The sequence below is a fragment of the Coturnix japonica genome, chromosome 2 (genome assembly GCF_001577835.2).
Source record: "Coturnix japonica isolate 7356 chromosome 2, Coturnix japonica 2.1, whole genome shotgun sequence".
Classification (NCBI taxonomy): Eukaryota; Metazoa; Chordata; class Aves; order Galliformes; family Phasianidae; genus Coturnix; species Coturnix japonica.
The window spans coordinates 77,014,675-77,041,476 of record NC_029517.1 but is presented as its reverse complement, the minus strand read 5'-3'; the positions used below and the strand labels follow the sequence as shown (position 1 = coordinate 77,041,476).

Genomic DNA, 26,802 nt, shown 5'->3' with positions numbered 1-26,802 from the left:
GCACATAACAATTTTTGTGATTTGATCTTTTTTTTTTTTGCATGTTATTAGGCAATTGTTGGCATGCTCACCAATTATAGTAGGTCATATAATTCTCATTATTAGATCACCACGGTCATGAGAATGCCAAGCATATTTTTACAGAATTCACTTTATAAAATGTCAGCAAATCTGTGTGTTTTTATTACTTCCAAATCAGATATTTCAATAGAATGTTTGTAAGTATTCCCAAAGCAGTGTCCATTTCTGACTTTGAGACCACACAAATATATTACAAATTAATCAGATTTTCTGATTTCCACATAAGTCTGCACACTTATTGTTTAATCCTATTCTAAAATGTTGTTATGATTGACACCTTGCTGTAGAGATAGAAGTCAATTGAATAATATGTAGCAGTCAATTTTATTTGTACCTTAATGTGCTGAGGTATTTTTTCACATTTCCATTATTTATAAGCCTGTCCCCTTAGAGAATATATAGAAGAATTTGTTTTAAATGAGCTGATAATACCCTCTTTAAAATTTATAAGTATGACAGAATCATATCCCTTTTCCTGAGCACACCATGGTGTGCCAATAAACTGGTTCTGAATTGTCTTGCACTTGCTATTCATAGGACAAACATTGGAAAAGAGCATCTTGTTAAGGTTTACTCAGAATGGGATTTCATCCACACATCAGAAAATAACTAAAAGAATAAAAGCTATGATACTAACCAGGAAACGTAAGTCATTGCCAGGATTTTCTTTTTAAAAGACCACAGTAGTCCTGCAGCTACTTTTGATGCTTGCTGCCAGTCTTTCAGCTTCAAAGGAATATGTGGTCCTGATCTTGCCATCAATGCTGAAAAAGTTTGTAAATCAGTGTAAGTCCTACACCTGGAGGAAACAGAAGATACGGACTTAGTTTTGAAAACATCTTGGTACTTTGTTGCAACTGATAGGGCATTTTTCCTCTCCCTTTTCTCTTTTCAAATCTGTTTTGCAGACTTCAGCGAAATCCAGTAGGGCTGGACTCTGTTCTGTGCTTAGCAAGTCATTAGTGCCCAGCATACAGTTTGACTTTTGGATATTGATCAATTTAATAAATGGTGAAAAGCCTTGGTTTCACATAATTTTGCTCTCTCCCCACATGCAATTTAGAAAACAAGGGAAATAGCTGTCATTTGGAAACATACTTGTTCTTACTTTTCATAATGACTTTTTGTTGTGCATCATAGTCTTTTCTGCCTCAGTAAGCGGCAAAAGAAAAGACTTTATTAAGATACAAATAAATGTGACTTGATTGCTTTTCAGATAATTTTTGCCTTCAGAAATTAGAAAGGCTGATGCTCATCTAAGCATAGAAAATGCAGTTCCCACACAAGTGGAGTGCTCATGTACTGTATGTAAATTGATGTATAATGCAACCCACATTAGCTGGGTTGATGATAGCTTCAGTTTCACTGCTGTCAGATTTTTGTATCACCTTGAATGAGTTGGCTGTTCTGAATGAATGTTAGCATAATTTATGCAGCTGATAAGTGATTTGAGTGCTTGAGTTATTGATAAAGCACTTTAACATGTCATTTTCAGCTTGATTTTATGTGACATCAGAGTAGAAGATAATGTGCCAGTCCCTAAGCTTGATATTAAAGTTGATTTCCTCTTTGAATTCTAGAGGCCAGAGGAAACACATTGCTGTCTGATACAAGTCCAGGTGACCAGCACCAACCCAGTCAGTCCCATCCTTCATTCCCTGTTGGGCCTCAGGTCAGTATCTTTCCTTTTGACTAATTGAGGCATGCAATTTGGTGAAAAATGAATAATTGTGATTGATCATTTTTTATCTGTGTAATGTAGAAAATCTGGTTCTGTTTGGCTGCATTCTGTGTTACGAAAAGGGAACGTGGTTATACCTTGTGTATGCTTTAAAAGGTATTTGAAAGGACTAGCTTTTTATATGTTTCCTTAAAGTAAATGCAAGCAGCTTTGTATGTTTAGGAGGTTAAGTTCTTTGAACTTCTTATATAAGTTATTTTTGAAATACAGGTCATGATTTAATATTAAAAAGCTAGTGCAATATTAATGTAACCTTGCTGGCTCTGGCAGTTCTGCATGTCACACACAGCTCCTGCATTAGTAAAGGCATTTCATAATCATTTATGGCAGATATTTATTTTCTTTACAGCAAAATATAAGCATAATAGCATTGCTCCATTAGTCCTTTTAAAAAGTTTTCCATATCACTTCATAGTTTTATCAAAGTTCAACCATAAGAAGATACTTAATGTTCTTCCACTTCACAAGACAGTTTTGCATCCTGCTTGGTCTACAGAGCTTCTGGCAATTGCTGGCAATTGCTGCCTTCAGCTCTTACCAATCGTTGTACAACTGGAAAAAATTGGGAAATATTAGCATTCAGATATTTGTGAGCTGACTTGAGTTTGGCCTTCTTGTGCTCATGAATTGTTGTCAGCACATGTGTAATAAATTTTCCAATTTAACTCAAGTTGTTACCATGCTGCATGGCAATATGGGTTGTAGTCTGAAATGCCTGGCAATGCTTTTTGGGTTGGTGAGAATGCATGCTTTGAGGTACTGGAAGAAGTGCATGTTTGTACTGCAACACTGAAGGATCCCAAAGAGAAGAAGCAATAATGTGTCCCACTGAGCTATATGCATGGTAAAATAGGCATGCTGCTGTCTGTTTTTCATTACAGCCATTACTGACAGCCCAACAGTTAGCCTCAGCAGTAGCAGGGGTGATGCCAGGAGGCACTCCGGCCCTGAATCAACCGATTCTTATTCCTTTCAACATGGCTGGGCAGCTGGGAGGCCAACAAGGACTGGTCCTAACTCTACCTACAGCAAATCTTACAAACATCCAAGGACTGGTAGCAGCAGCTGCAGCAGGAGGCATTATGACTTTGCCATTGCAAAATCTACAAGGTAAGTTGTGCTTAGCATTGTTCTGGCAGAGTCTTTTGTGTGTTTGTTTCACTTTGCCTCTTTAAAGCAGACCTATCTCTTTATTCAGTGAAATGTTGCTCTTGATACTTATTGAAAGTTAATGCTTGGGTTAGTTTTGAATACTTGAGAGATACTTAAGGGATATTTGCATTTTTATAAAACTGGATTAGAGGCTGAGCTCTTACATTCTGTAGGTCAGTACTGTAAAGTACTTGAATGATTCATTAGGTTTTTCTGTCATCAGTGATCAATGTTCTCAGAGTTCACTTTAGAATTTCAAATGGCAGCATGAAAATAAGTATTCTGTTTAACTATTGCTGATTAGAGTAGCTGAGTGAATAGAGGCAACTCAAAACGAAGTATTGCATTAAAATCACTTTTTCAAATGCTCCTATTATAAAATTAGAGCTTCCTCATTTACCAGCCACTACTGCCCAGGATGCACATTCTCATTCTTACTGTGGAAGGTCTGCTTTATCAGTAAGGTTCGGCCTTACTAATTTCTCACTGTCTGAGCTGTGCTATGTTTGTGGAAGTTCTGTCTTAAGATATCTACAGTAGTCTCCTTATTGTCTAAAATCAGACTGCAAAGAAGTTTTATGAGTGTATGGGATACTGTTGATCACAGCCAGAACCTCTGATTGACCACCTGAGACAAGCAATGAGTCAGCTGTGGGAGCACAGGTGAAGATAATTCAGCTGTGCTCCTGGAAGGGGTGGAGCTTGGTTGTTCAACTGTACAATGAGACACCAGGTATCTCTTCTACCTTGGTGTTCCATGCTGTTAGAAACAGTACACAGTTCAAACGTGCATGATATAAAATGCATATTTATTACTTATTATTTTGGTTGCTTCTCAGGCAGAGGTTGGCTGTCAAGGGAAGAAGGTGATAAGTGACAGTCCACGTCAAAGTAATAGAGGTGTGGGCAAGCAATATCAAAATAAAACTTTAGCTTTTTCAAAAAGTTTGTTTCTTTCTTGGTTTGATTATTTATTGCTGAAATAAGCAGTAGAAAGTTTTCCTCAGACAAAATATTAATTTTATTAAGTGAATGCTCTGCACTGCACCCTAAGTACTTTACAGGTGATTGTACTGTGTGTTGTTGTTGATTATGTGATGAACAGCTTGAAGCACCAAATCCTACAGGTTGTGAAACAGAGCAAAGGAAGACATAGCTCATGTGCTGAACAAACTCTCTTACAAACTACATGCATAGTACTCTCACCTGTTGGAACAGCTGCTTGCCTTTACCTTGTGCATGTTTTAAAGTTTAATGTCAACAGACCTCTCTTATCATAGTTGTAAATGGTTTTCACTTTAATGTTTAAAATAATGTCTCTCTCATACCATTAAGCTGCACCGAAGAACCTGTCATTCATAAATCATAGATGAAAAGGACACACTAATGCACAAATTTTGCTTGTTTAAAATTTGAGAGTGCATGTAAAGTAGGGAACTGGAGATTAAAAAAATAATGCAGGAACAGAAGCGGGTAAAAACAGATATAACAAAGTGAAAGAGAACTGGCTTTTCAGCGTAGGTGGATGATGAAATCTTAATGAAGAAACAGGCATTATAAAAGTGTATCCTTCTATACTGGAGTGCTCCAGGTTATGGCTGCTGTGTATGTAGTATTATAAATAAACATATGCTCGTGCGGTTCTTACATCATTTATTCGCCCTGTGTTGCAAAGCTGGTAGGGATTAAGTCTGGCAACCCTTGCTCTTTCGTTTATCCGGGGGTGTGTAATTGCTAGCTAAAAGGTGCAACTCTGCTGCCAAATAAATGTTGTGGTGAATGGCTTTAACAGATGAAAAGTTTTCCTCTAATCTTTACCAGCAGGTAGAAGTGTGGGTTTAAACAGGGACTTACTAGGTCATCAGGTAGAGGTGGAGGCAATCATATCTTCCATGAAGCACCCAAAAGTAACAACAGCCATGAATTAAGTTACTGGCTTTGCTGTCTGTATGCTTCTCCATTCTCTCCTCCCATTCCTGTAAACACCTCACAACTTCCCAAGAGTAGGATGATAATGCTTTGTTTCTTGACAACAGAAATAGCTGTGTGATATCATCAGATCAGTGACTGATTTCTGGTCCATGTTTTTTATGATTATTTGCAAGATAATCATAGAATCTGTTTTTTTGTGTGGTTTTTTTTTTTTTTTTTTTGGGTTTTGTTTTGTTTTTATAGACAGGTTTTTTGGTAGTTATAATAGCATTTGCTCCAAGCAGCTTTGGTAATTCATGCCCTGTGGGCAAAATCAAACCGTATTCTTCAACTTTCTTCTCTTTTAAACCTATCTGTGTGGCATTGTCAAAATAGATGACTGGGGGGCATGTTTGCATGCTGTTTTCCAGCCTGTCTTATTGCTCCCATTCTTGTAACATCTGCTGCCCCTGAATGTTCAGTGTGATGAAACGTAGATGTCAAAAGCTTCTTTGGGCTGGTTCTTCTATAATTTTGTTTTCTCATCAGTAAAATCTTCATCTCAAACTAGCCTAAGCCAGGTAAATAAGAAGACATCCTACAGAATAATGTAGAAATTCAGAAAATCTTTGATGTAACAGAATGCTGTAATGCAGATAATTCCACTAATTTTTGTGTGAACTGTGTGCATAGCTGATTTTCTTCTCACAAAGCTCTTTCTCAGGATCATTTCATTTCAAGGTGAATGGCTGAAAAATGAAAACCATTGCTTGTGAAGAGAAGAAAAATGCATTCAATGATAGAATTCATTGAGGAGATACATTAAGTATTTGGAAAGAGAAAATAGGAGCTCCTTTAAAAATTCAAGACATTGGTAGAACAGCGTGATTAATGATATAGAAATTACACAATATGACTTATTCAGTGAAGTTCCTTAACCTTCGGTTATCAATTTGCTATAAGTAATTCTTTTCTGTTTTTCCTTACTGTATTTGTGTTGAGTTGTTCAGTTGCTGTATGGGCCTGATCCACCACTAAGTAAATAGGATTTTTTTTTTGGCGTCAGAGACTAGACAATTATTTTATAAGCCTGCTTCAAAACTTTAAGCATGCTTGATTATTCTGTCACTAAACTGTCTTTTGTCATACACATTGCTGCACTATTCACACTCCCTAAGCAAGTTAGTTAAATGTGTGTAAATATAAGGAATATGAATGTGTGAATTTTCACTTTGGACATGTACACAAAAATACTCTTTTACCAGCTCCTATTAAGCAGATTTCACAAGTACAAAGAATAAGTGAAGAATACAGTTTACTGAGATGTGAGGAGATTGGTGGCAAATACAGATGTATGCTTTAGAGTAAACAGAGGTCTCTGAACATAACACAAATTCACCTATGGAACATTGGCTTGCCACCAACAGTCATTTGGAGAAAACAATAAAATCAACAACCATAACATTTTATTGGAATCCACAAAAACTACAGAAGGTAAGAGATCAAACACCATTCAAGGAAGTTATGGTCCCTATTCCCAGCCACATTTACAAACCTGTTTAGGTCTCACAATTTTTAGAACTATAGCTGGAGCCCACTGGTGCTTTTTTAACCAGCAAAAATAAGGAGGTGTCACCATAGCAATGGTATGGGAAGGGAGATAGGTACCCTGCCCATTATTTTAGCCCATTGTTTCTTGTCCTGTCTTTATCGGCTAATGCAGAAAACACTTCTAGCTTCCTTCTCATCATCCAAGCAGGTATTTACCACTGTGCACCTTTCCGTCTTTGAGAAAAAAAAACATCTGAGCTGAATAGTTTGAGCTTCTGCAGCTCCTTTGCCAGGTCAGATTCCTCTGAGTTTGTTTTTCAGTTTTGGTTATCCTTCTCAATGATTTTGCTAGGGGAAGATTCTTAGAGTATTCAGTAATGTCTGGAAGCTGCTTTTTGTAGAAAGGTACCTCAAGTCCATCTGCTTTTTCTAGATTGAAGTATTTCTGTGTATCTGAATAGAAAGTTATTCTGGGGGAAAAGAGTCTGGTTTGTCATGTTTTCTGAAGATTTTTTTATCCCTTTTGATTCTGTGTTGAAAAGTTGATGTCTTCAGCCTGTCTTCTCATTTCATTCAGTTTTCCATGACAGCTAAGGAATTTTTAGCTAAAATTTTAATATTATTTTAGCTATCCTTTCAATATGGTAGGCATGTTGGAAATGAGAAGAAACTAGCTCTGTGTCATCTGCCAGCTCAATGCTAGCTATCTGTGTTATCTGGGCCAGAATTTGAGTCTCTCCATAATGGCTGGCCTAAGTATATTGCACACAGTATAACAGTGGAACAATATTGTTTTAGACTTCAGTGTTTGTATGGTACTTGAACCTCAAAATAAATAAAACAAAATAAATCAGTAAGTTTCATGACGTGGAAACTTTGCATGTTTTATTTTCAATACACATTTTACGGTTCTTAAAGTGGGTATCAATAATTTATTTCCAAGTCAGAGTTTCTCAGTCTTGAGTTCTGAAAGAAATGAGAAGAAACTATCTCCCCAAATCATTAGAGAAAGGCTTTGGTGCTGAAAGAAAGCACTGAGTGGATGAAAACGTAAAATAATTAAATTACATTATTTAAACAGCAGCCGATCACATTTTGGCTACTATACAGTGGAAGGAGAAATATATTAAGTGTCTTGACAGCTAGGTAACAGCTTTTCATGTTAGTTAAAGACATAATGGTAACAAAAACATATTGTTTGCATTTATTGGATCTTGTTTCTTCTGAACATAGATTTGAATTGTTAATTGAGCAACAGAAAACATGTTCTTTCTCCTCTTGACTGTGTATACAGACCTTAGAAATTGGAAGTCAGAGAGATGAAAATCAAAAAAGAGACAAAAATAAATAAATAAACTACAAGACTCAATTGCTTACTGATCTAGAGTCCAAATTCTGGTTTCTGGAACATTTTCCCCTTTTAACTAAAGTGATGCAGTCCCTATTCATTTGTATTCCCCTTCAAGTAACATGAAATAGCTTTCAGAGTCTTCAGAAAAGCAGTGTTTCACTTATGTATTTTAATGAGCACCAATGTCAGTAATAATCAAAATGATGTTTCACTTAGAGGAATAGTTTATTCCCAGGTACTTCAGCAGTGTACGAACATAACCAGAACACGAATGACAAGAACCAAGAAAAGGAGCTGCACTCACTAGCAATTTCATTAAGGCCTCAAACCAAACATACATCCACTAATACCGCATAAAGGCTGCACATAGTACAGTGACTGTGGGCTCTCTCACGCAGAGAAGGGATTAATGACCCTTTAAGACAAACCTCTCTACCTCAGTGCATGGAAAGAAGTAAAAGAAATTCTTAAACATAATGTGGAATACACAAAATTCCTATGAACTAGCAGCAGGCTTCCCCCAGTCTAACACCTGCTTTCCATCCTGACTGTGCTGTTCGGGAACTGAAGTAACAGGCAGACTTCCCTAAAGATGGTCTAATGCAGTAGGTTTTGTGTCTCCAGATACTTGCCAGGAAACACAATTTAGGGGACTTAACATGCTTTTGGGAGAAAAGATGTGAGAAGCTTTGTGGGCTGGTTTTCCATTTGTGGTGTTTTTCCCCATTGTGCAAGGCTTCACCCATGGGAGTGATGTGGTCCCATGTTAATTGTTTATCTTGTTCAGTGGCAAATTGCTGCCTCCACAGAGGGAATGTGAAAGGTTTGGGGAATTATTAGCTACTAGTTGTTTATTGATCACTCTCAGTGTGTTAACTATTTGTTGTTTTAATTTTTTTATTTTTTTTTTCCCCCATAATTTAAAGGCCTATTAAAGTTTGTATGCTCCATTGTTGATTTCCACCCAAAATAGACACAGACATGCTTGTTTTTCGCTACTAATAGATATGGAGCAACATCAGTAAGGAGTAATGAAGCGATATAGATCAAATAAATTCTGAAATCAAACTGTTTGCACTTACTTATTTGCAGGCCAAGTTTCGGCAGGGTCTATGTTTCTAACTTGTATGACAAGAAGCAGATGGGAAAGACAGAAGTCATCTGATCCTCTCCTAATTTTCCACCCAAAACCTATTAGTTAACTGCCCTCTAAGTAGGCGTGGTTGCTAGGCTAAGAATTGTGGAATGGCTAGTATCGAAGACCTGGGTATTTATGGAACATGCCACTTTATTCAGCATGAGTTATCCTCCTAGCTCTAACTCAGACTGATACCGCTTCTGGCAGGAATATTCCGTGTGCAGGGTTGTAAATGAAATTTCTGTCAACCAGAACATGGATGCATTTTAATGCTGTTTTTAAAGTATAACTTTGCACCTGTTTGCCTTTAATCTTCTTCTTGAATTTAGACCGTGACAATTTAAATTAATGTAGAGAAAACTCATTCCAATAATGTTAAGCACTTAACTTACTGTAATCTTACAAAAGCCAAGATATTGGGAATGCAAGTAAAGGTTCTAGCTGGTGTTTGTCAATCTGTTCCTCACCTGTGCATTGTAGCAAACATGCCGCATGCACTGGTGGATCACATGCAGAAAGATAGGTACTTCTGTATGGTATGTGCATTTGTGGCTTGTATGCTGATCCAAGACTCCTAACTGCAATACAGTGAGCTGTAGAAGGATTACCAGGATGGATCTGCAGCCTTCTCTCTTAATTTCCTTGCCTTGGTGGATTTAAGTCAGACATCTATAGTCCTTGTGGTTTAATTTCCTTTGTTTTTCTGTTGTGTTTGTATTAATAAAATCCCTATAATTCATGTTTTTAAAACTCCCTGCACACAAACTTGTGTTCATGACAGACCAGTGAGATTCTAATCAAGCACATATATATTTAGGGACTCATAAAAACAACAGAGTCTTTATTGACCCACTGGGTTTATGGCCACTTTTAATGGTGTGAATTTTGAATCCATGAAACATACAAGTTAATGGCTTGGGAGTCAATTCCTTTAATGAAACATTTTTGAAGTCTGCAGAACCACAGGCCTCTTTTTTTTTTTTATTTTTTTTCTTTCTTTTTATTCTTTTTTTTTTTTTTAATACTTCCTCTTGTAATTTTTGCATCTTTTTCTCATTGTAAGTTCTGTAGGTGACTTGTGGCTTTCTTAAAGATCAGTCTTAAAGATTATGAATTACGAAATGTTTTACAACATCCTTTTCTTTTTCAAAAATTAAACAAATAAATTCTGCCTGCTGTTGAGATTTGTTTAGAAATGGAAACGGGATCTGTCTGGTGACATCACAGAATCATTTTGCTTGGAAAAGATCTTTGAGATCACCACCTTCAACCACCAGGCTGACCTGCCAAGTCCCATCAACAAGCATGTCCCTTAATACCACACCATAAAACCCATTAGTATTCTCAGGGTTGAGGATGTCACTACATCCCTGAGTAACCCATTCCAATGCTGGACCACCCTCTCTAAGAAGAAATTCTTAGTAAGCAATCTAAACCGTCGCTGGCACATCTCAAGGCCTTCTCTTGCCCTGTTACTTGTCACCTGAGAAAAGTTGTGGGAAATCAGTAATGATGAACGTAAAACTTGTATTTTCTTGTCCCCAGGTATCTATGCAATTTTATGTCCTTTGGGTAGAATTCTTTATCCATGGAGGTTCTCATGTCTCAGTTGCATTTTGCCACTGACTCCTAAAGCTTCTGTCCATTCCTGAAACATTTTGTCTTTACAAGCCCATTGCTCTGGCAAATGCAGTAGAGAGCAGAGTAAGGAAGCTTGTGTTCTGCTCCACCCCAGATATCCTGTGTGAGGGCAAATAATTCACACCTTTTTCAAATTCTTAACACCTGTAAGTGAATGCGCTGGTAGTCATCCCTATGCTTTCCTACAAAAGAGGCTTTAAATCACTGCTCTTCAGACATATTTAGATCTTGGTTAATTGTACTTTTAATTTTCTTCTGGTTCATAGGCCTAAAACAGGCTATTGGCGGTGGCCAGGTACTATGGCCTACTAGTGATTTCAGTGTCTGGAATTTTCCACATTTGGGGTCTATATTAACCTTTTCCAGCCAGTAGATGGATTGGAATTTTTTGCTGAGATTAGTCAGATCCAACACAGTATAGATTCCAAGACTCTTGCCTGTCTTGGGTTTATTTACTTACTCATGTTAGGAACAATATTGCTTTTAAATTTAATAAGCTATATATTTAGCGTATTTTGTATACTCTTCTTTCACATTGTTTTTATGTTTAGTTATTGTAAATTATGCAACGTTGAAAAGAAATTTACAGCATAAAAGCAAGCTTCTCACCTCCATGAATTAATTAATGTTCAAGTGAACACTGAAGCTTTGGATTTAAAGAATCTAATTCTTTGATAGCTTTCCCTTTTATTTTCTCAGATACTATTTCTCTAGTCCCTTTCCCTGTTCAGTGCTGATTGCTTTTGTCTGACCTAAATATTCCACTTTGGGCTTTAAAGTTATTCAGAAGTCAGAAATTATTTCATGTATCTTTAACTGTGCAACTGATTTCCCATTACATCAACTGTAACAAATGAAGAAGAGATAAATATCTGGTGTTGATAAACCTGTTGTAAACTGGGTTCCTGTATTCTAGTAGATGCAGCTCTTAACAGAACATGCATCCTATCCAAAAAGCAAGAAAATGGCTGTAGTGCATTTTCAGGAAATTCACTTACTGGCAACCTGAAAGTTGATTCTTTTATTTATTTTTAAAATAGTAATATCTCTCAAGAACAAATTCTATGCATGTTCTCTGAGAACGATAGGTCTAGCAATTTAAGTGAAGCAATCACTTTCAGAGAATCTCTTTGAGATTTTGGCCTTTCTTTTCCCAGATGAATGTTTGTGAACTGTAAAGGAAGACAGTGCTTCTCTCCTAGCACTGCAGCACATTTAGAAATATTCAGTTTTTTTTCATTATACTACAAACAAAATCTGTTTCTTTAAATCCTTTTTTTTTTTTTTTTTACCCTACTTTAGCAGGAACAGTAGTTCAAAGTTGTATCTTATGAAATTGCATTTATCTAGTATGAGAACCTTGGCCAGTTGCAACTAAAATTAAAAACATATACTATTTGTTCCGTTTGTAAGACAAACATCGTTGGTTGTAAGTGTAGACTTATCAAGTGGATCTTTATGCATTTTCGTTCCCATGAGTGCCATTATTTACAATTTCTTGGTGATATTTATATATATTCAATGTTTGACATCAGATAATTTGAGTTTGCTGTGTTTGTGAGATAACTCACAAGGGAGAAAGTTGTATTAAATAAATAATAGAGATAAATTTTATACTTCTGTATATTTCAAAGCTAATGCAGCTAACTTGCAGTGGAATGGTAACATGAAGACACTGTGCTATAATTTGATTGATTTGTTTTGACAGCAGCCAAATAATTGAGAGTGAAAGGTGTCAGCACAGATGAAATATTGTATAAGCCACATTCAGAAGGCAACCCCAGCAGCAATAGAAACTGGAGTTTTATTTCCTTTGATATCACACTGTTACTCACTTCCAGTTTATTATAAAACCATGAAAGGTACACAACTTTTCATATGATGGAGGCTTTTATTGAGAGGATAGAAACAGAAGTTTGTCAGGTACTTGAACAATAGATACTGACAATAGGATTTATGTTAGATACAATATACAAGGGTTAATTATCTTAATCTTTCCCCCTGGATTTCTCTCTTTTTTTAATCCCCTGTTACAGGCCATTGCTTATCTGGCATCTTACCTCTAGCTTGGAGGGTAAGTGACTCCCTCCAGAGCAACCATCAGTGTCAGTCTATGGATTGCCTGGTAGGGGACTGATGCAAAAGCAGTGCTGCTATTACCCTCCCCAGCAGTGAAACTTGTTTTTAGTTCACCTCTTCTGCACAGCCAACTATACCCATTTTGGCTAACTGGTACAGAGTGAGACTTGTCCGTTTGCCTTATAGTATCCCACTGCACTTGAAGGAACAAAAAAAATTATAGCTTCTTTTAAGCCTAGGAGAGCATAACTGCAAGCAACCTAGTGCAGAGAGTAGCCAAATAGTCCAGCTGAAATAATGCCTAAAAGCAAAATGATTTGAAAATCAGTATTGGTCTTCCTTAAAAGCATACTGAACAAGAGTAGAGTGTACCTGTAAAAACAAAGCTTCCTTTGTCTTGAAGTCTCATTTACTTCAGTGGGAGCAAGGTAGGATTTGAACTGAAATGAATATATATATCCTGCCATTCATTTCAGAATTGCTTCATTAAAAAGACATTGGTCAATGTAAATGACAAGGGCTCTCAGTAATGAGCTCCTGCTCATGCAAAACAAAACAAACTATGACAACCATCATGATAACAAGATCAGGAACCCTTGTGGCTTTGTAATGTAACATCTAATCTATATCTATACGTATAACTATACAAATAAAATTAACTTACTTGGAGAAAAGTAAATAACAGAATGGTATGAGATTTCCAATACAGTGCAATTTATACACTGTCACATTTCACTTACATTCTCTTCGTCTCCTGATCTGATCATTTCAAAAATGACACAGTGGCGATTAGACACTGAGGTTAAAAAAGCTGAACTTTCTGGTATTAATAAGGAAAAACTTTTTTATCGAAGTGGTAGAGGAATGCAGGAATAAACCATTGTTCATAAAATAAATCTTATTGTATTGTAGACTGCACCTACTAAAGAGTCTGGCTTAAAGCAGTAGTTCATACTTGAAGTGAATCCTCATTTTTCACCATCTGTCCCTTGTCACTTTGATGTGTGTGGACTAGATTACTTTTGGAGAAAGCTAAATTAGGAGCTCTGCTCCAATGGCACTGCAGAACCTGGTGGAGAATCCCACAGTACTGCATGCAGCCCAGGACAGTTGGTAATGTGACCCATGCCATGCCCTGTTCCAATCATGGCAGCAGCTCTTCCCAGTGAATTTCTCAAACCAGCCTCAGGCAAACACCCATCACTCAGCAACAACCAAAACACTGGCCCAAGATCATTTGTCTTCTCTCAGTGCAGCCCGGACAAGACAAAAGGTTGGACACCTGTGACACAGTTGGGCCTTTGGACATCTTAATGAATCATATATTCAGTGCAAGAAAGCAGGGTAAATGCAGTCCAAATTAAGAACCCTCAGCTGCAAGTAGAGAGGAATAAAGGGATACAGGATCAACCGTCTCCATCCAGTGATCCACTTGTGCTGCACCTAATCACTTGCTAACATTGACATAGCCCTAAAACCTGTGTTAGTGGCACAGAAAGAAGTAACTCATGACTGGAACGTGCAATAAAAGCAAAATCTATATTGCTGGTGATTCAGAGCACTGTTGATCAGGTAGAGATGCTAGTGCAACATCTGCCCAAGTTGTAGAGGGCTGTGTAGCTTTTTTTTATAAATAACTCTACCATCGGCACTTGCAGAGTTAAATTTAACTTGTCGGCTTTGATTTTAGCCACCAGCAGCTGTAATGTTCTGTTTAGTAATTGTAGGAAAATGCTGAAAATTGAATACCTAAACGTATGTGTATATAAAACTACCCATAAGCACTGAAATAACCCTTTAGACATATAAATCTGAAATTCTGTAGTTATTAGGGTGTGATTTAGGGTGGAATTGCAGGCTTCCTGAACAATATGTTTTGTTTGTGAATGTTAGTTTCCTCATCATGAAGTAATCAGGATCCGTGAAAACTTGGGTGGTTGAAAAGCTTCTCAGTAGAGTACATGGTTTTCTTGAGAAGTCTTTCATTTTCTTTCTAATACACCTTCAGAATTTTCTTTTTCACATCCCAGCTTGTTCCTATGAGCAGACACGCTTACTTTTACCGGCCTTGTGGAGCTTCAGGAACCTCCTCCAAGCTCTGGAAGAGAAATTCCTGAAAACTAAAGGGATATAAAGGAGCAGAGGATCTAGTTAATTGTAAGATGCTCAAGTATCTAACGTGTTTTCTGGCCACAGTAATTGAGATCCCTCTTGTTGTGAATAGCATCCATCCTAGATAATGTGTTTTTCTCCACACCTCCTCATATTTAAAGTAACCCCACACTGTTGTTGCAAGTGGTCAGTTCTGAGTGGTTGTGATATGACCACACAAAGCCAGTTCCGGAGGCCCTCAACATTCAATATTAGTGAGGCAGGTTCACATGAAGTGTGCTGCTTTAGTCTCCATTCACATTTGGGAGTTTGAGTTTTAAAAACCCCAGAGTGAAGACCCTTAGGGTTTGGCTGACCATAACCTGCAAATAGTTTGGCAATACTGTATTTGCAAGGACTGCTCAAGAGCAGAATCTCCCTTCCCCCATTTCAGTGGTCAGCACTGACACATTGCATTATAAGAAAGAGTCCCATATAACGCAAAGCTACTTTCAGTTGTCATGAGCACTCAGCCTTATTTAAACTGACACCTTCTCCATCACCCCCAAGCAAGAATCCCAGTGTCAGAGTGCTTCAAGAAGTTGGGATTCAAAGCTATACTGTCTTGTATAACAGCTGTGACAGAGTGATGCAAAACAACATGGAAGAATACTTTAGAGATGGAAAGATGATCCCATAGGTGGAGGTAGGTATGGATGGTGGATATTAGATATGGATGTTCCAGTAAATGAAAAGAGAGACAGCAAATTAAAAAGTAGGCCTCAGTATGAGTTCAGACAAAGAAAGAAAGCTGGAGGAACTGCTCTCTTCTCCTGGGCTTCATCAGTTCATTAATCTTCTGTGACCTTGGCGTCATGCCATTAGAAAAGATTAAAATTCCTGCATGTTCCAAGACAGAGCCCTTCCTTCTCCTGCAACACCAGCTTGCTCTGTTGCTCCTTCAAGGTTTGATGCCAAGACTCTCTAGTGACAAGAACATGTGAAAACAATTTGAAATTAAACATCACAGAAATTCCTGATGTGAAGAAATCAAGTCTACCTATAAAGCACATAATATGACCACATGATGAGTCCTTCCTCTTACTGACTTAGCAAATTCTTATGCATTTGTCATCTTAGGCATTTAAGTGATCTCTTTTAACATTTGAAAGAGTCACTTCAATCATTCAGTGTTTAGTAATGTGGAGGTTGAGGCAAGGAGAAGTGTGATGACTGTCTAATGTTTTTCAAGAGGACAGTAGCAGTGACAGCCTTAGAAACCATTCCCAAGCCCAGATTTGCCAAACTTATGCCTACAAATTTGTATAGGGAGAGTGCCATGTTCAAATTAACAGAATAAAATTACATTGTGGATCATATTATTAACACAATATTTTCTAGGAATTCATATAAATCTTGCTTGTTTCACAGGCATATCTCATTGGCTTATAGGTTGGCTGCTTTCATGAGTAAAGTTAGCAGTAGTCATACGTTTTAGTCCACTCCTCAAGATATACAAACACTTAAGAATATGTGGAAAAGTATGATTCAAATAAGTACAACGACTGGGCTGTGAATGATTTTCCTTTTTTTCTTCCTTTTCTGTCTTCTTTCCTCTACAAAGTAACAGTTTGTGATTAAGAAATTATACCTATACCTACTTTCTGTAAATTTAAAACAGTTTATATTCTTGCCTGATTTTTTTTGTTTGGAAATGAATATCATTGTCATGACAGACATTTAGCTCTACATGCAGTTACATTTAAAAAATGCATCTGCTTTTTAAAGATGGGGTAAGAGAGGGTAGGGAGAAGTACCACTACTTGGGTCTCATGCTAGACAGTAATGTAAAATTAATTCCTTTAAAAAGATTTTTTAAAAACCACAACATTTTTCTAATGTGCATTAAGAATGTTGGAGTGCTCACTGAAGCATATGCTTTGAGCTTTCAGGAGCAATCTGTAGTCAGGCATTTTAAATGAAAATTGATTTGTGATTTACATGGTCAGTGGAAAGAAAATTAACTTATGGAAGGTTGTAATGAAATATTAGACAAGTTAAAAAGTAGATGGTGATCTAGTGGAACTAAAAGTCCCATCTGGAAGAATTCTGTGACATTTTTACATTTATCTGTGTTCTGCATGAGTTGTAATGTTAGTGGTAATTTTATGGGACTGAACTGAAATGAAAAGGGTGTTATCACAGATTGCCTACAATATAGGATTGTGTTCAGTGGAGAGTCTTGTATCCTTTTCTCCATTTTCCTATAATATGACTCACTGCACTTTTTTCAGCTACTGTTGTTGAATTCATTCAGCCTTTTACTTGGGGTTATTAAAGAAGAACATCAAATGCTCACAAATACAATCTAACAGCACATTTAAAAGCAACACTGCTTCCACTTACTCCTGCATAGCTGAGATGCTGTACAGGAGATTCTTTAAAATATATACTAAAGGATCAAATGTTACTTCCCTGAAACCATACATTAGCACAGGTTTATTTTCTCTTTTAATTTAACTCATCAGCATAGCAAAAGGAAAGAGATAAAGCTTCTCCAGAATACATAATGCAGTGTATGTTTCTATTTCTTTATTCCTTTTAAACACTGATTTCCAGCATATGACACTTGCTGTCAGATTCTTGGAGAATGAAGAAAGAGAAACATGTCAGAATAGCATGATGCCATACTCTCTTCACTCTTCTCCTGCTTTTTTAATAGTAAATCTTCCTGTTTCAGTAATCCAGGCTTCATTGGTGTTGGAAAGAGGAACTGATTTACTAAACTCTTACAGATAATCTTTCTCCTTCTGTAGTCTCCATATATGACAATTTCTAATTTATCCTAGTTTGTATAGCTCAATCTGGCAAAAGATGAATGGAGTCAGGAAGACCTATTAAAGCATTTGGTGAAAGTAACCCTGTTGTGGATTTAAGAGACCTCCAATTTTCTAAATATACAGAAAAACATTTTGATCAAAGATTTGTTTCTATCTGTTATTAAATAAATTATAAATTACCTCTCTATACTATTGAAGTCATGTTTGTTGGGGGTGTCTTGTCTTTCCTTTTGCAGGAGAGCTGTGTTAGATTCCTTAAGCAGGTGAAACTAGATTTATGCAATTTATTTTTCTCTTTTCCTTTAAAAAATACATCTGTCTGATTCAAATGCATTCTAAGCATTCTAGTTTATTTGAACTCCAGAGGATTCTCACTTCTTGTTCCTGTTGCATTGTTTTGTTTCTCCAGCTGGAGAATCTGGTTTAAAGTTATACGATGTGCATATTACTGTTAGCTGTTACAGTCTTAAATACCACATTGTGCAACCAATATCACAACCTGCTAATACGTACATTTTTGAAGAAAGTAATCTGAAATGCATTATTTCTCCATCAAATTAATTTTGTGAGAATGTCTGAAAGAAAAGAAACAGCACAAATCTATCACAAAATGTACATATGTTTTTCAATAAAATGATGTGACTAATGATGAAAGGAGCGGTCTTTATAATCACAGGATACTATAAAGGTCAATATTAGGTATTGGCTTTCCGTCCTGTCCATCTGAAACAATATACCATGGTGAGTGTAATCAGTAAATGGTAGTAAATGAACCAATTAGAAACATTAGCATTGCAGAAAGACAAGATTTGAGAATAGATGTTAAGTGGATCCTGCAGTTGGTAATTTTCATCCTGGGAATAATTACACTAATTAATAGCTGGTAACCCTGGACCCCTTGTGCCTGTGACTTTGAATGAGTTAATGATTGCTGCTCTAGAGAGTGTATTGCTAGTAGATTTTCAGTAAGTGTCAGCAGAGTAAAAAGGCCCCAGGGAAAAGACTTGGGCTCTGATGATCTTTGGTGTCCCCACTTTTACAAACCAGAAGTACTTCCCTGAACGATCAGATAATGTCTCTACAGACCACAAAGTAATGAATTGCGGTTGGAGATTTTCAAACCAAGAGATCCATTTCCTCATAAAGTTCCTGATTTGTAAAGTTAATACTAAGTTCGTGTAACCTCAGCCTTATATCATTTGCAATCAGCAGGTTTTCCTTCTGAGGCTGTGTTTCAGAAGAACCACAAAAGCCAATTTTTTCTTTTCTTGTTCCTCCTGACCATAGTTAAGTGGACTCTATTTCTGCTGGAGTTAATTTAAAATGCTACCAAATCCTTATTGACATCATTTAATTTTTGTGGGCTTTTAAAGACTGGGAAGTTTATTTTACATAGAAGAATTGATCTAATTCTGTTGCTATTCTGTTCTCTCTCTGTCTCTCTCTTTTTCCTCCCCCATAAACAAAAAAAGTACACAAGTTCTGTAATATACATAAATTCATGAAATAAATCTAACTATCTTGTAAGAGGTAACATCAGGGATAATATTTGATTTTTTACCATTAAAATAAATACTTGGCTGATAAAATAGAACAGAATTCCAGTAAAATCAACATGATGTCCATTAACCATAGAGGACAAAGTATGGAGAGTTTAGTTTTTCAGTCTGCAAATGAAAGGATTATTAATACACTTCATTACTTTTGATCACATGAAACAACTAAAAAGACAGAGAACTGCCCTTGCTAGAGTCTTCTTCCCCCATAAAAACAACAAAAAACCCCACCCTGAACTATAACAAGGTAATATTGTAATATCATAAATCCAGATTTCTAACTCTATTTGATATTCACAAGTTGATGATTCCTCACGCTGTCTTCAGGGAATTAAGAGAGATTATGAAGTTAAATCTCCTTGTAACTGCATTTGCTGTCTCTGTTGCTTTCCTGTGACTCTCCAGGTGGACAAGAGAGCTCCTTAGAGCCAATGTGAGTTGGCCTGATTTAAGCTGTAATGCTGTTAATTGACAAGGTTCCTACTCATCTTTTATTAGATAGACAAACAGAACTTCCTATCCAAAAAGCTATGGAAGTTTAAAAGAAAAGTGTGTAAACATCACTTTGAATCTAGAACTTGGAAAATATATATATTTTATATAGTGTCTGTACAGCACCTTGAAGCAAGAATAAACATGATTGTGTGGGCAGCTTTCTCATGTTCTACAGTCTGTAATAGGGAATATATTTCATGGACATTTTCTTTTTTTCAACTTTTAGTTCTCTCAGGCTTTTGGAGTTTTGGATTTTTGTTTTGTTTCAGTTTGTTTTCTTTGGTCATTGCTTTGTGTTGCACAGAAAGACAAGAACACAGTGCCAAATTAAGACATCAATGCTGAAATTTTTAACAAAGAAAACGCAGAATGAATTTTAGCAACCATGTAGGTACCAAATGCTTTCTTTAGAGACTACAGTGTCATGTAGACTGGCAGGAAACTGTCCCTATGCATTTAAAATCAGATATAAAAGTTAAATACTTGATAATGCCTATATTTAAGAGCAGTGTTTCCCCACATGACAGTTTATATAAAAATATGTTTTTCAACTGAAATATTATATTACTCAACTTAGAAAGGACAAACTTTTATAAAGCTATTGGAAAAGAAGAATGATAAGATGCAAAACACTTTGAGTAGCATATCTCTTTGTCAAATAAATACGTCATTTCAGTCTTTCTTTTCAGTCCAAAAGATTTTTTTTCCTTGAGAGCACATTCAAAAATTATAATCATTTTAAGCAGTTTGTGTGTGTTATGTGTGTATTATGCTATAGTGGTAGCAATGAAACTCTATTGCGTTTATCTTCACTCACATGGGAAGGGTGACAAATAAAAAGATAATATCAGCTATATATCAGAGATATTATCTTTTTATATAAATAAAATATAAATACAGATCTGATTGTCTTCTGTAATACAGGAAGAAAATTTACTACATCTGTATTTTGTTGTTTTTATACAGGTTGTTTAAAGTATGCTTATGTAAATTTAGTAAGTTAAACTAACTCCCAAAATGTCATAGAACAAAAACAATTCAGACCAACAGACTTTGTGGGAACGAACAGGAACTGGGGGAAATATAGTGTTCATGGAAATTGCAACCTGTCCTACAAGGGTAGTATCAAACAAATGACACTCCAAAAATATGCCAGTTGTTCAAAAAGGAGAATGTTATAAACAGTAAGGATGAAATAGGGAAATTATACCTTGCAAATAAGAGGACTTGGCTTACTGAACTGCAGAGCAGTGACTGAGCATTGATGTCAGACAGTGGCACACACATAAATGCATATAGAAGATACTGGCACTCTGGAAATGGTACGAGAGCCCATGGGATCTCCTCTGTTCTGGGAGTTAGTCTGTGCCTGGAAGACAGTGATCACTGTTCAGCAACAAAGTTAACCAGACAGTGCACAGACCCTTGAAGTCTGACATCAACCAAGCAAATTAGGTTTTTATTCCAGACATGAAAGATTGTGAGACTTGTGACCTAATAGTACAAAGGACACAAATAGTAGGCTTGCAGCAAGCAATCTCATTTTGCCTCTGAGTTGCAAAAAAATGCATTTCAGTTAGAGTTCTTCGACTGTTTTTGCTGAAATCAGGAAGTCAGAGCAAAATGTCAGAGGACTACAGCTAGTGATGGTCTAGCCTCATGTTCTACAAAAAAAGCATAAACTTTCCTACATTCTGACCACTTAGACCTAAAAGAATGATTATAGTCTTCTATGTTTTTAGCCACTTACTTATACACTGCACCTCAAAAGTGAGTAAACCGTATAAGGAAGAAAAATTTAGTTCAAAATTTGTAACATGAGGGAAAAAAAAGGATGGTGGAAATAAAAAGGTGAAAATTAAGATTGGATTTAAGATGGATAGAGAAACAATAAATCTAAACAGACCGTGAAGCACAAAAATGTTAAGCACAATGCCAAATAACATTAACTATGTAAATCTGGGGTAAGCAAAAACATGAAAAGAAGTCCAGGCTCTACTGGAGAGAGCGGCATAATTTCCTATGCTTTCAAGACGTCTCTGTTGGAGGGGGCAGCATAAAGCTGAAACACATTGGAGGAAAACAGAAGTACTTGAGAGAGACAGCTTGAGAGGGTGAGACAGGTTCTCTCTGAAGGCGTGGTACATCACAGCAGAGTTCTTGCTTTCCAGACAAAATGCTTAGCTGAATCACATCAGGACTGCCATTAGGAAAGGTCATGTAGGTTACAGGGGGAAGAGAGTAAGCCTGTCTATATCCAGATGAGGATCTACCTCTGGTTTGCTAAAATAAATATTCCATTTTGTGTTTCTCCAGTAGCTATCATCACTAACGTCTTTGGAAGAGGGTGGCAGTGATTCAGCTAATGGAAACCGTATGTCTGTTACAGTGTTGGCAGGAAACAGGACATTTATGAAATTAATAGTTGACTGTGACTGTGAACATATTTTACTTATGTTTTGCTTGGGATTTGGGAAAAATGTTGCTAGTTGGAAGTGAGACGAACAAAAATAAGGAGAAGTTTTTCTGGTTTAAAAAAAAAAAAAAAGAAGAAGAAGAAGAAGAAAAATGAAATAGCAAGATGTTATGGCCTGAAGTATTTTCTACTGGCTTTGAAATTGCTGTGCACAGTAAAACTGAATCAACCAAATCTCTCCAATAGTGTATTTTAGCCAGTAAGGATGTAAGAAAAGAGAAGGATTTGCTACTCAGTTTGTAAAATTGTTAAAGCTTTTAAGTACAACTGCTACCATAATATGTAGTCACAAGTGGTTCTTACACTAAATTTCTTGCAGTGTAACAAATTTCAAGACGTTTCAGAAGCTTCTCTCAGATCAAATTCCAGAATTTCACCAGCTTCTCCGATGCTCTTCTCTGTGAGGCAGTACAGCTGGTAGCTATAAAAACAGACTTTCTCCATTTATTTTTATTTGTGATTCCACTTAGCACCAGAATGCCAAGAAGTTTCTCTTTGGTATCTGGTGTACCTCTTTGCAGGAAAAAAGGGGCATTTATACTATGTCAGGATTCCGTGATTATATGCCAGAAATTTCTATTATGAAATATTTCTGTAAACAAAATAAATTCCACTGGGGAATATACAGATAGCATTCCTTGTTTTCTTATTCTGTTTATTTTTATTATTATTTTAATTAGTGCTCTCCACAGAATGCTGAAAGTTATGATAAACATTTCCTGGAGCAGAATATCCACCTGTAACTCTGAGGAAAAAATATGCATTTAAAGATGTTGCTTTTTGTTTTCAATCTGAAGGAGATTTTAAACGCATTCTTACTAGATGCTTTATAGTTTTGCACAGAAGTATAGGATTTCTAAAGAAGGAAATTAATTCTAGCATCAAAATTGAGCTAAATTTGTGTGTATGTGTTTATTATTTTCTAAACTGCATGACTTTAAACAGTTAAAACACCACGCTCAGCCAGTATGGAAATACAGCTGAATTTGAAATTTACTATATGCTGTTTCTGCTTTTCATTTTTTACCATTTCACACCTTGTCCGCATCTCGAGCAAGCTTGTAAGTTTCCAACGCATACATTTCTTGTGATGATATATTGTCCTGGTGGAAAATTTCATTTACTGGCTGTGCCCTTTGCTGAACCTGTTGCTAGTCAGAGAACATGATAAGCGTATAAGTAGCATGCTACTTCATTTATCATACATCGTTTTAGACACTCAAATATCTCATATACAATTCTGCATTCTGCACCAAGGGAAACTACTAAACTTGCAGGAAAAAAAAAATCTACAAATAAATTGTCAGTTTATAATATATAAATGCATCATCCTAATAAAAATTAATCATAATTTATACTAAAACTGAAAGTGCCCTTCATTTTATTTTTTTTTTTTTTATGGCCTCAGTAACCACATGCTATCAAACACTAATAGGAAATATCTGGCTTTTGTGATTTGGTGTAGAGCAGAATTGAAAGATATAAAAATACTGTCTATTTTTAATAATTGAAGTACATTGCGAATAAATCACAGGGTTGAAAGATCTAGCAGTGGTAAGAACATTCTGCTCTGCTAGCATTTCTCTCTGGCTTAAACATTTGCCATTTCTTGAAAGAGAAAAATAAGATTCAAAAACCACCCAGAACACCAGCCAAAAAATCCTTAAACATTTTAAGAATTTAGAAATAAAGAAATCAATTCCATGAAATCAAATAAAACCTAATAAATCTGGTGTACAGACTGTGTGTAGCAGGGCCAATCAGCTCTCCCTAATTTAACATCTATAGATTTCAAAGCTTCTTCAGACCATCATTACAGTCTTTTACCACAGACTACTTTTTATGTCTAAAATAAAATAATCTACACCTTGTCAAGATGTTGCATTTGAAATTTAGAATGCAGTGATCTCATTTATGTTAAACAGTACTTAAACTAATTACATTATTTCACTAAGATATTGAACTATGGAAAACTATATCTTACATTTACATAGCACCTTTCATCCTTCATCCTTTCAAAGCTTCACATAAAAGAGCCAGTTCAGCTGCCTCTCATATATATATGCAGGGAGCAGTAGAAGCTCATGGTGACACTGCATTGTAGCTTTGAACCAGAGCTGAAGAAGTATTTGTTAAGCAGTTTAATTACCGAAACTGTAATTTGACCAGGTTGTCAGAAACTATATAGATGTGTCTGAAGAAAATTGAGGAGAGAGAGGGAGCATCAAAAGGCACAGCTAGCACAGATGTCATGTGTCTTATCTTGGTAAACAAAAGGCACCTTGTGCACACAGGGTTGGTGTTGTTTTGTGGGGGTTTTTTTAAATTTTATTTTATTTTGGAAGCATTGATTTTAGAATAGATCCCAGGTAATGTGAAGAAGAGAATCTCTAATACAGGGTTCCTTCAGCTTAGAGACTTCCAGTGGAATCCCAATTTGAATGTTGATATATAGGTGATCTAAATACAAATAATGTTTTTGATTTGCAGTCATAATTTGTCTAATTCAAGAGGACAGAAAGATCTGACACCACGTTGCCTTCTCATGTAATTATCACATATTATAAACAATGGATGGGGAAAAGAAGGAGTAAAAATGGACCTGTACGAAATGATATAGATGATCCAAAACATCATATGAGAACATCTTTTCATAGGAGCAGAGGTCACAATTTCCATATAATCAATCAGCTGTAAATTTGAAACCTACAGCTATGATTGGTCCATTATAGAAAGAAGTTTTCAGGGTTTATTTTAAAATAGAATTTATTTTTTTTTTCCATTCAAAACTCAGTGTTTAAGAGTTTGAAACTCAATTCAATTTTAGTACATACAGTTTTTCCTCTAGAATTTGAAATGTGGATACATTTGTAATTTCCAGGAAACTAGAGGGGTTGATACTCAGAAATTTCTGGTATAGAACCTGCTGACTTGTTGAGCTTCAAAACATTGATGAAATCAAGGGCCCCTTTTTCAGGTTTGAGTGGTTAATACTTATCTCTATAAGCAGGAAATAACATCTACTACATCAACTGGTGTTTATAGTTACATTTTGTTCCTACATACTGGATGAATGGGTCATTTGGCACTTCTCTAGCGCTGGAGGTGTACTCTGTCTTACACAAGAAATTCCCACAGGATCCAATAGTTTGGCAGTTATTATTTCCTTGTGAGCAAGTACCTCAGATCTTTACAAGGAGACAAAAACTTTCTGCATTTTGTTTTCAGAAGGTGCTATGATTCAAATATGAATAATAAAAACATGAATAATAAAATATCCAAGCAATGTGTTTTGTTTACCGGAACCAACTAGGTAAGGAAATATGTCTTGCCATTAGAATGGTTTTAAATACAAAATGCCACGTTTTTTTCCTCATAACACAGACTCAGCACAGTGAGGAATCAACCTAGAATGAAAATAATTTCTTCTTACATTGAACATGCCTCACCTTCCTTGTCTTACTAGCTTCTTTCATTGCTATTGAAGTGGTAAAGATGCTCATTCACTTCGCTTTTCAAAGAGCTGATAAAGCACAGTGTGTTTAATATTAGTACAGAAGACAGGAAAGAACACCTATGGAAGAAAGATTGTCAAGATACTTTAGTCAATGATGTTCTTGTTTGTTCTCTTGAAAGATATCCAGTGTTGGTCAGTAGAACAGTTGATTTTATTGTGGTGTGTTTGTAGATTTAAAGATAGCTTTTGAAGAAAGACCATACATAGTTACATTAAATAAAATAAATAAAATAAAATAATAATAATAATAATAATAATAATAATAATAATAATAATAAAGACAGTTGACTATGACTTTATTATGTAGGAATGTGGCTTACATTCCCTTGATTTGTTTAGTCTTGGCATCTTAAAATGCTGTACAGCCGTTAATTAAGTTTTCACAGAATATCTGTTAGGTAATGCTATAACTTTTCAATTGATTATAGAATTAATATGTCAAGAAATTAGGGAGTAATAGAACCAACTTCTGCCTCTAATAATTTTCCTATGCAGTGACCTTCTTCCTTTCTACACTAATGGGGATCCATGGGGCTCTATTTTGGGACCAGTTCTCTTCAGTGAATCAGGAGTGACTTGAAGGTGGACTAACTTTGTAGATGACACTAAATTGTGAGACCTTTTGAGACTTTTAAAAGTAAACACACATAGCAGAGAGACCTTGAGAAATTGGAGGCTGGACAGTCACTAGCTGCTTGAAGTTTAACAAATCAAGTGCCTGAGATTGGGTAGCCCTGGGTATATGTACAAATCAGAGATGCAGGAGGACACCCCCACAGAAAGTGATCTGGAGATTCTGCTTGATGCCAACTTGAATCTGAGCCCTGACCTGAGTGTGCCCTGACAGCCCAAAGGGCCAACCATACCCAGGGGTATGGTCTCACACTGCAAGCCCAGCAAAGGAGGGGGTTGTCCCAAGCTGCTGGAGTTCAAGAAGCATTTGGACAATGCTCTCAGACATTTGAATTTTGGTTTGAATTTTGCTGGTCCTGTGTGGAGCTGGAAATTAGACCCAGTGATCCTTGTGGGTTCCAGCTCAGAATATTCCATGATTCTGTGATTTTTTTTTTCTACTTTTCTGTGCTCAGTCTTAAAGCAGCTACAGACAGGACACATCTCTGGAAAGATCAGGATCAAGAGTTGTTTCTTTTAGAAGAAGAAACCTCAATATTAAGACCTACT

General features: G+C 36.2%; 1 protein-coding gene across 3 annotated transcripts in view; it reads left to right on the top strand.

Annotated features, from left to right (window-relative positions):
• The window catches only part of POU6F2 (POU class 6 homeobox 2), a 303,385-nt gene that overhangs the window by 124,744 nt on the left and 151,839 nt on the right, over window positions 1–26,802 (top strand). For all 3 annotated transcript variants that reach the window (XM_032442548.1, XM_015855018.2, XM_015855019.2), the window contains exons 3-4: window positions 1,662–1,753; window positions 2,704–2,932. In XM_032442548.1, coding sequence (XP_032298439.1) covers window positions 1,662–1,753; window positions 2,704–2,932 — 321 coding nt within the window. The remainder of the gene's footprint in view (window positions 1–1,661; window positions 1,754–2,703; window positions 2,933–26,802) is intronic.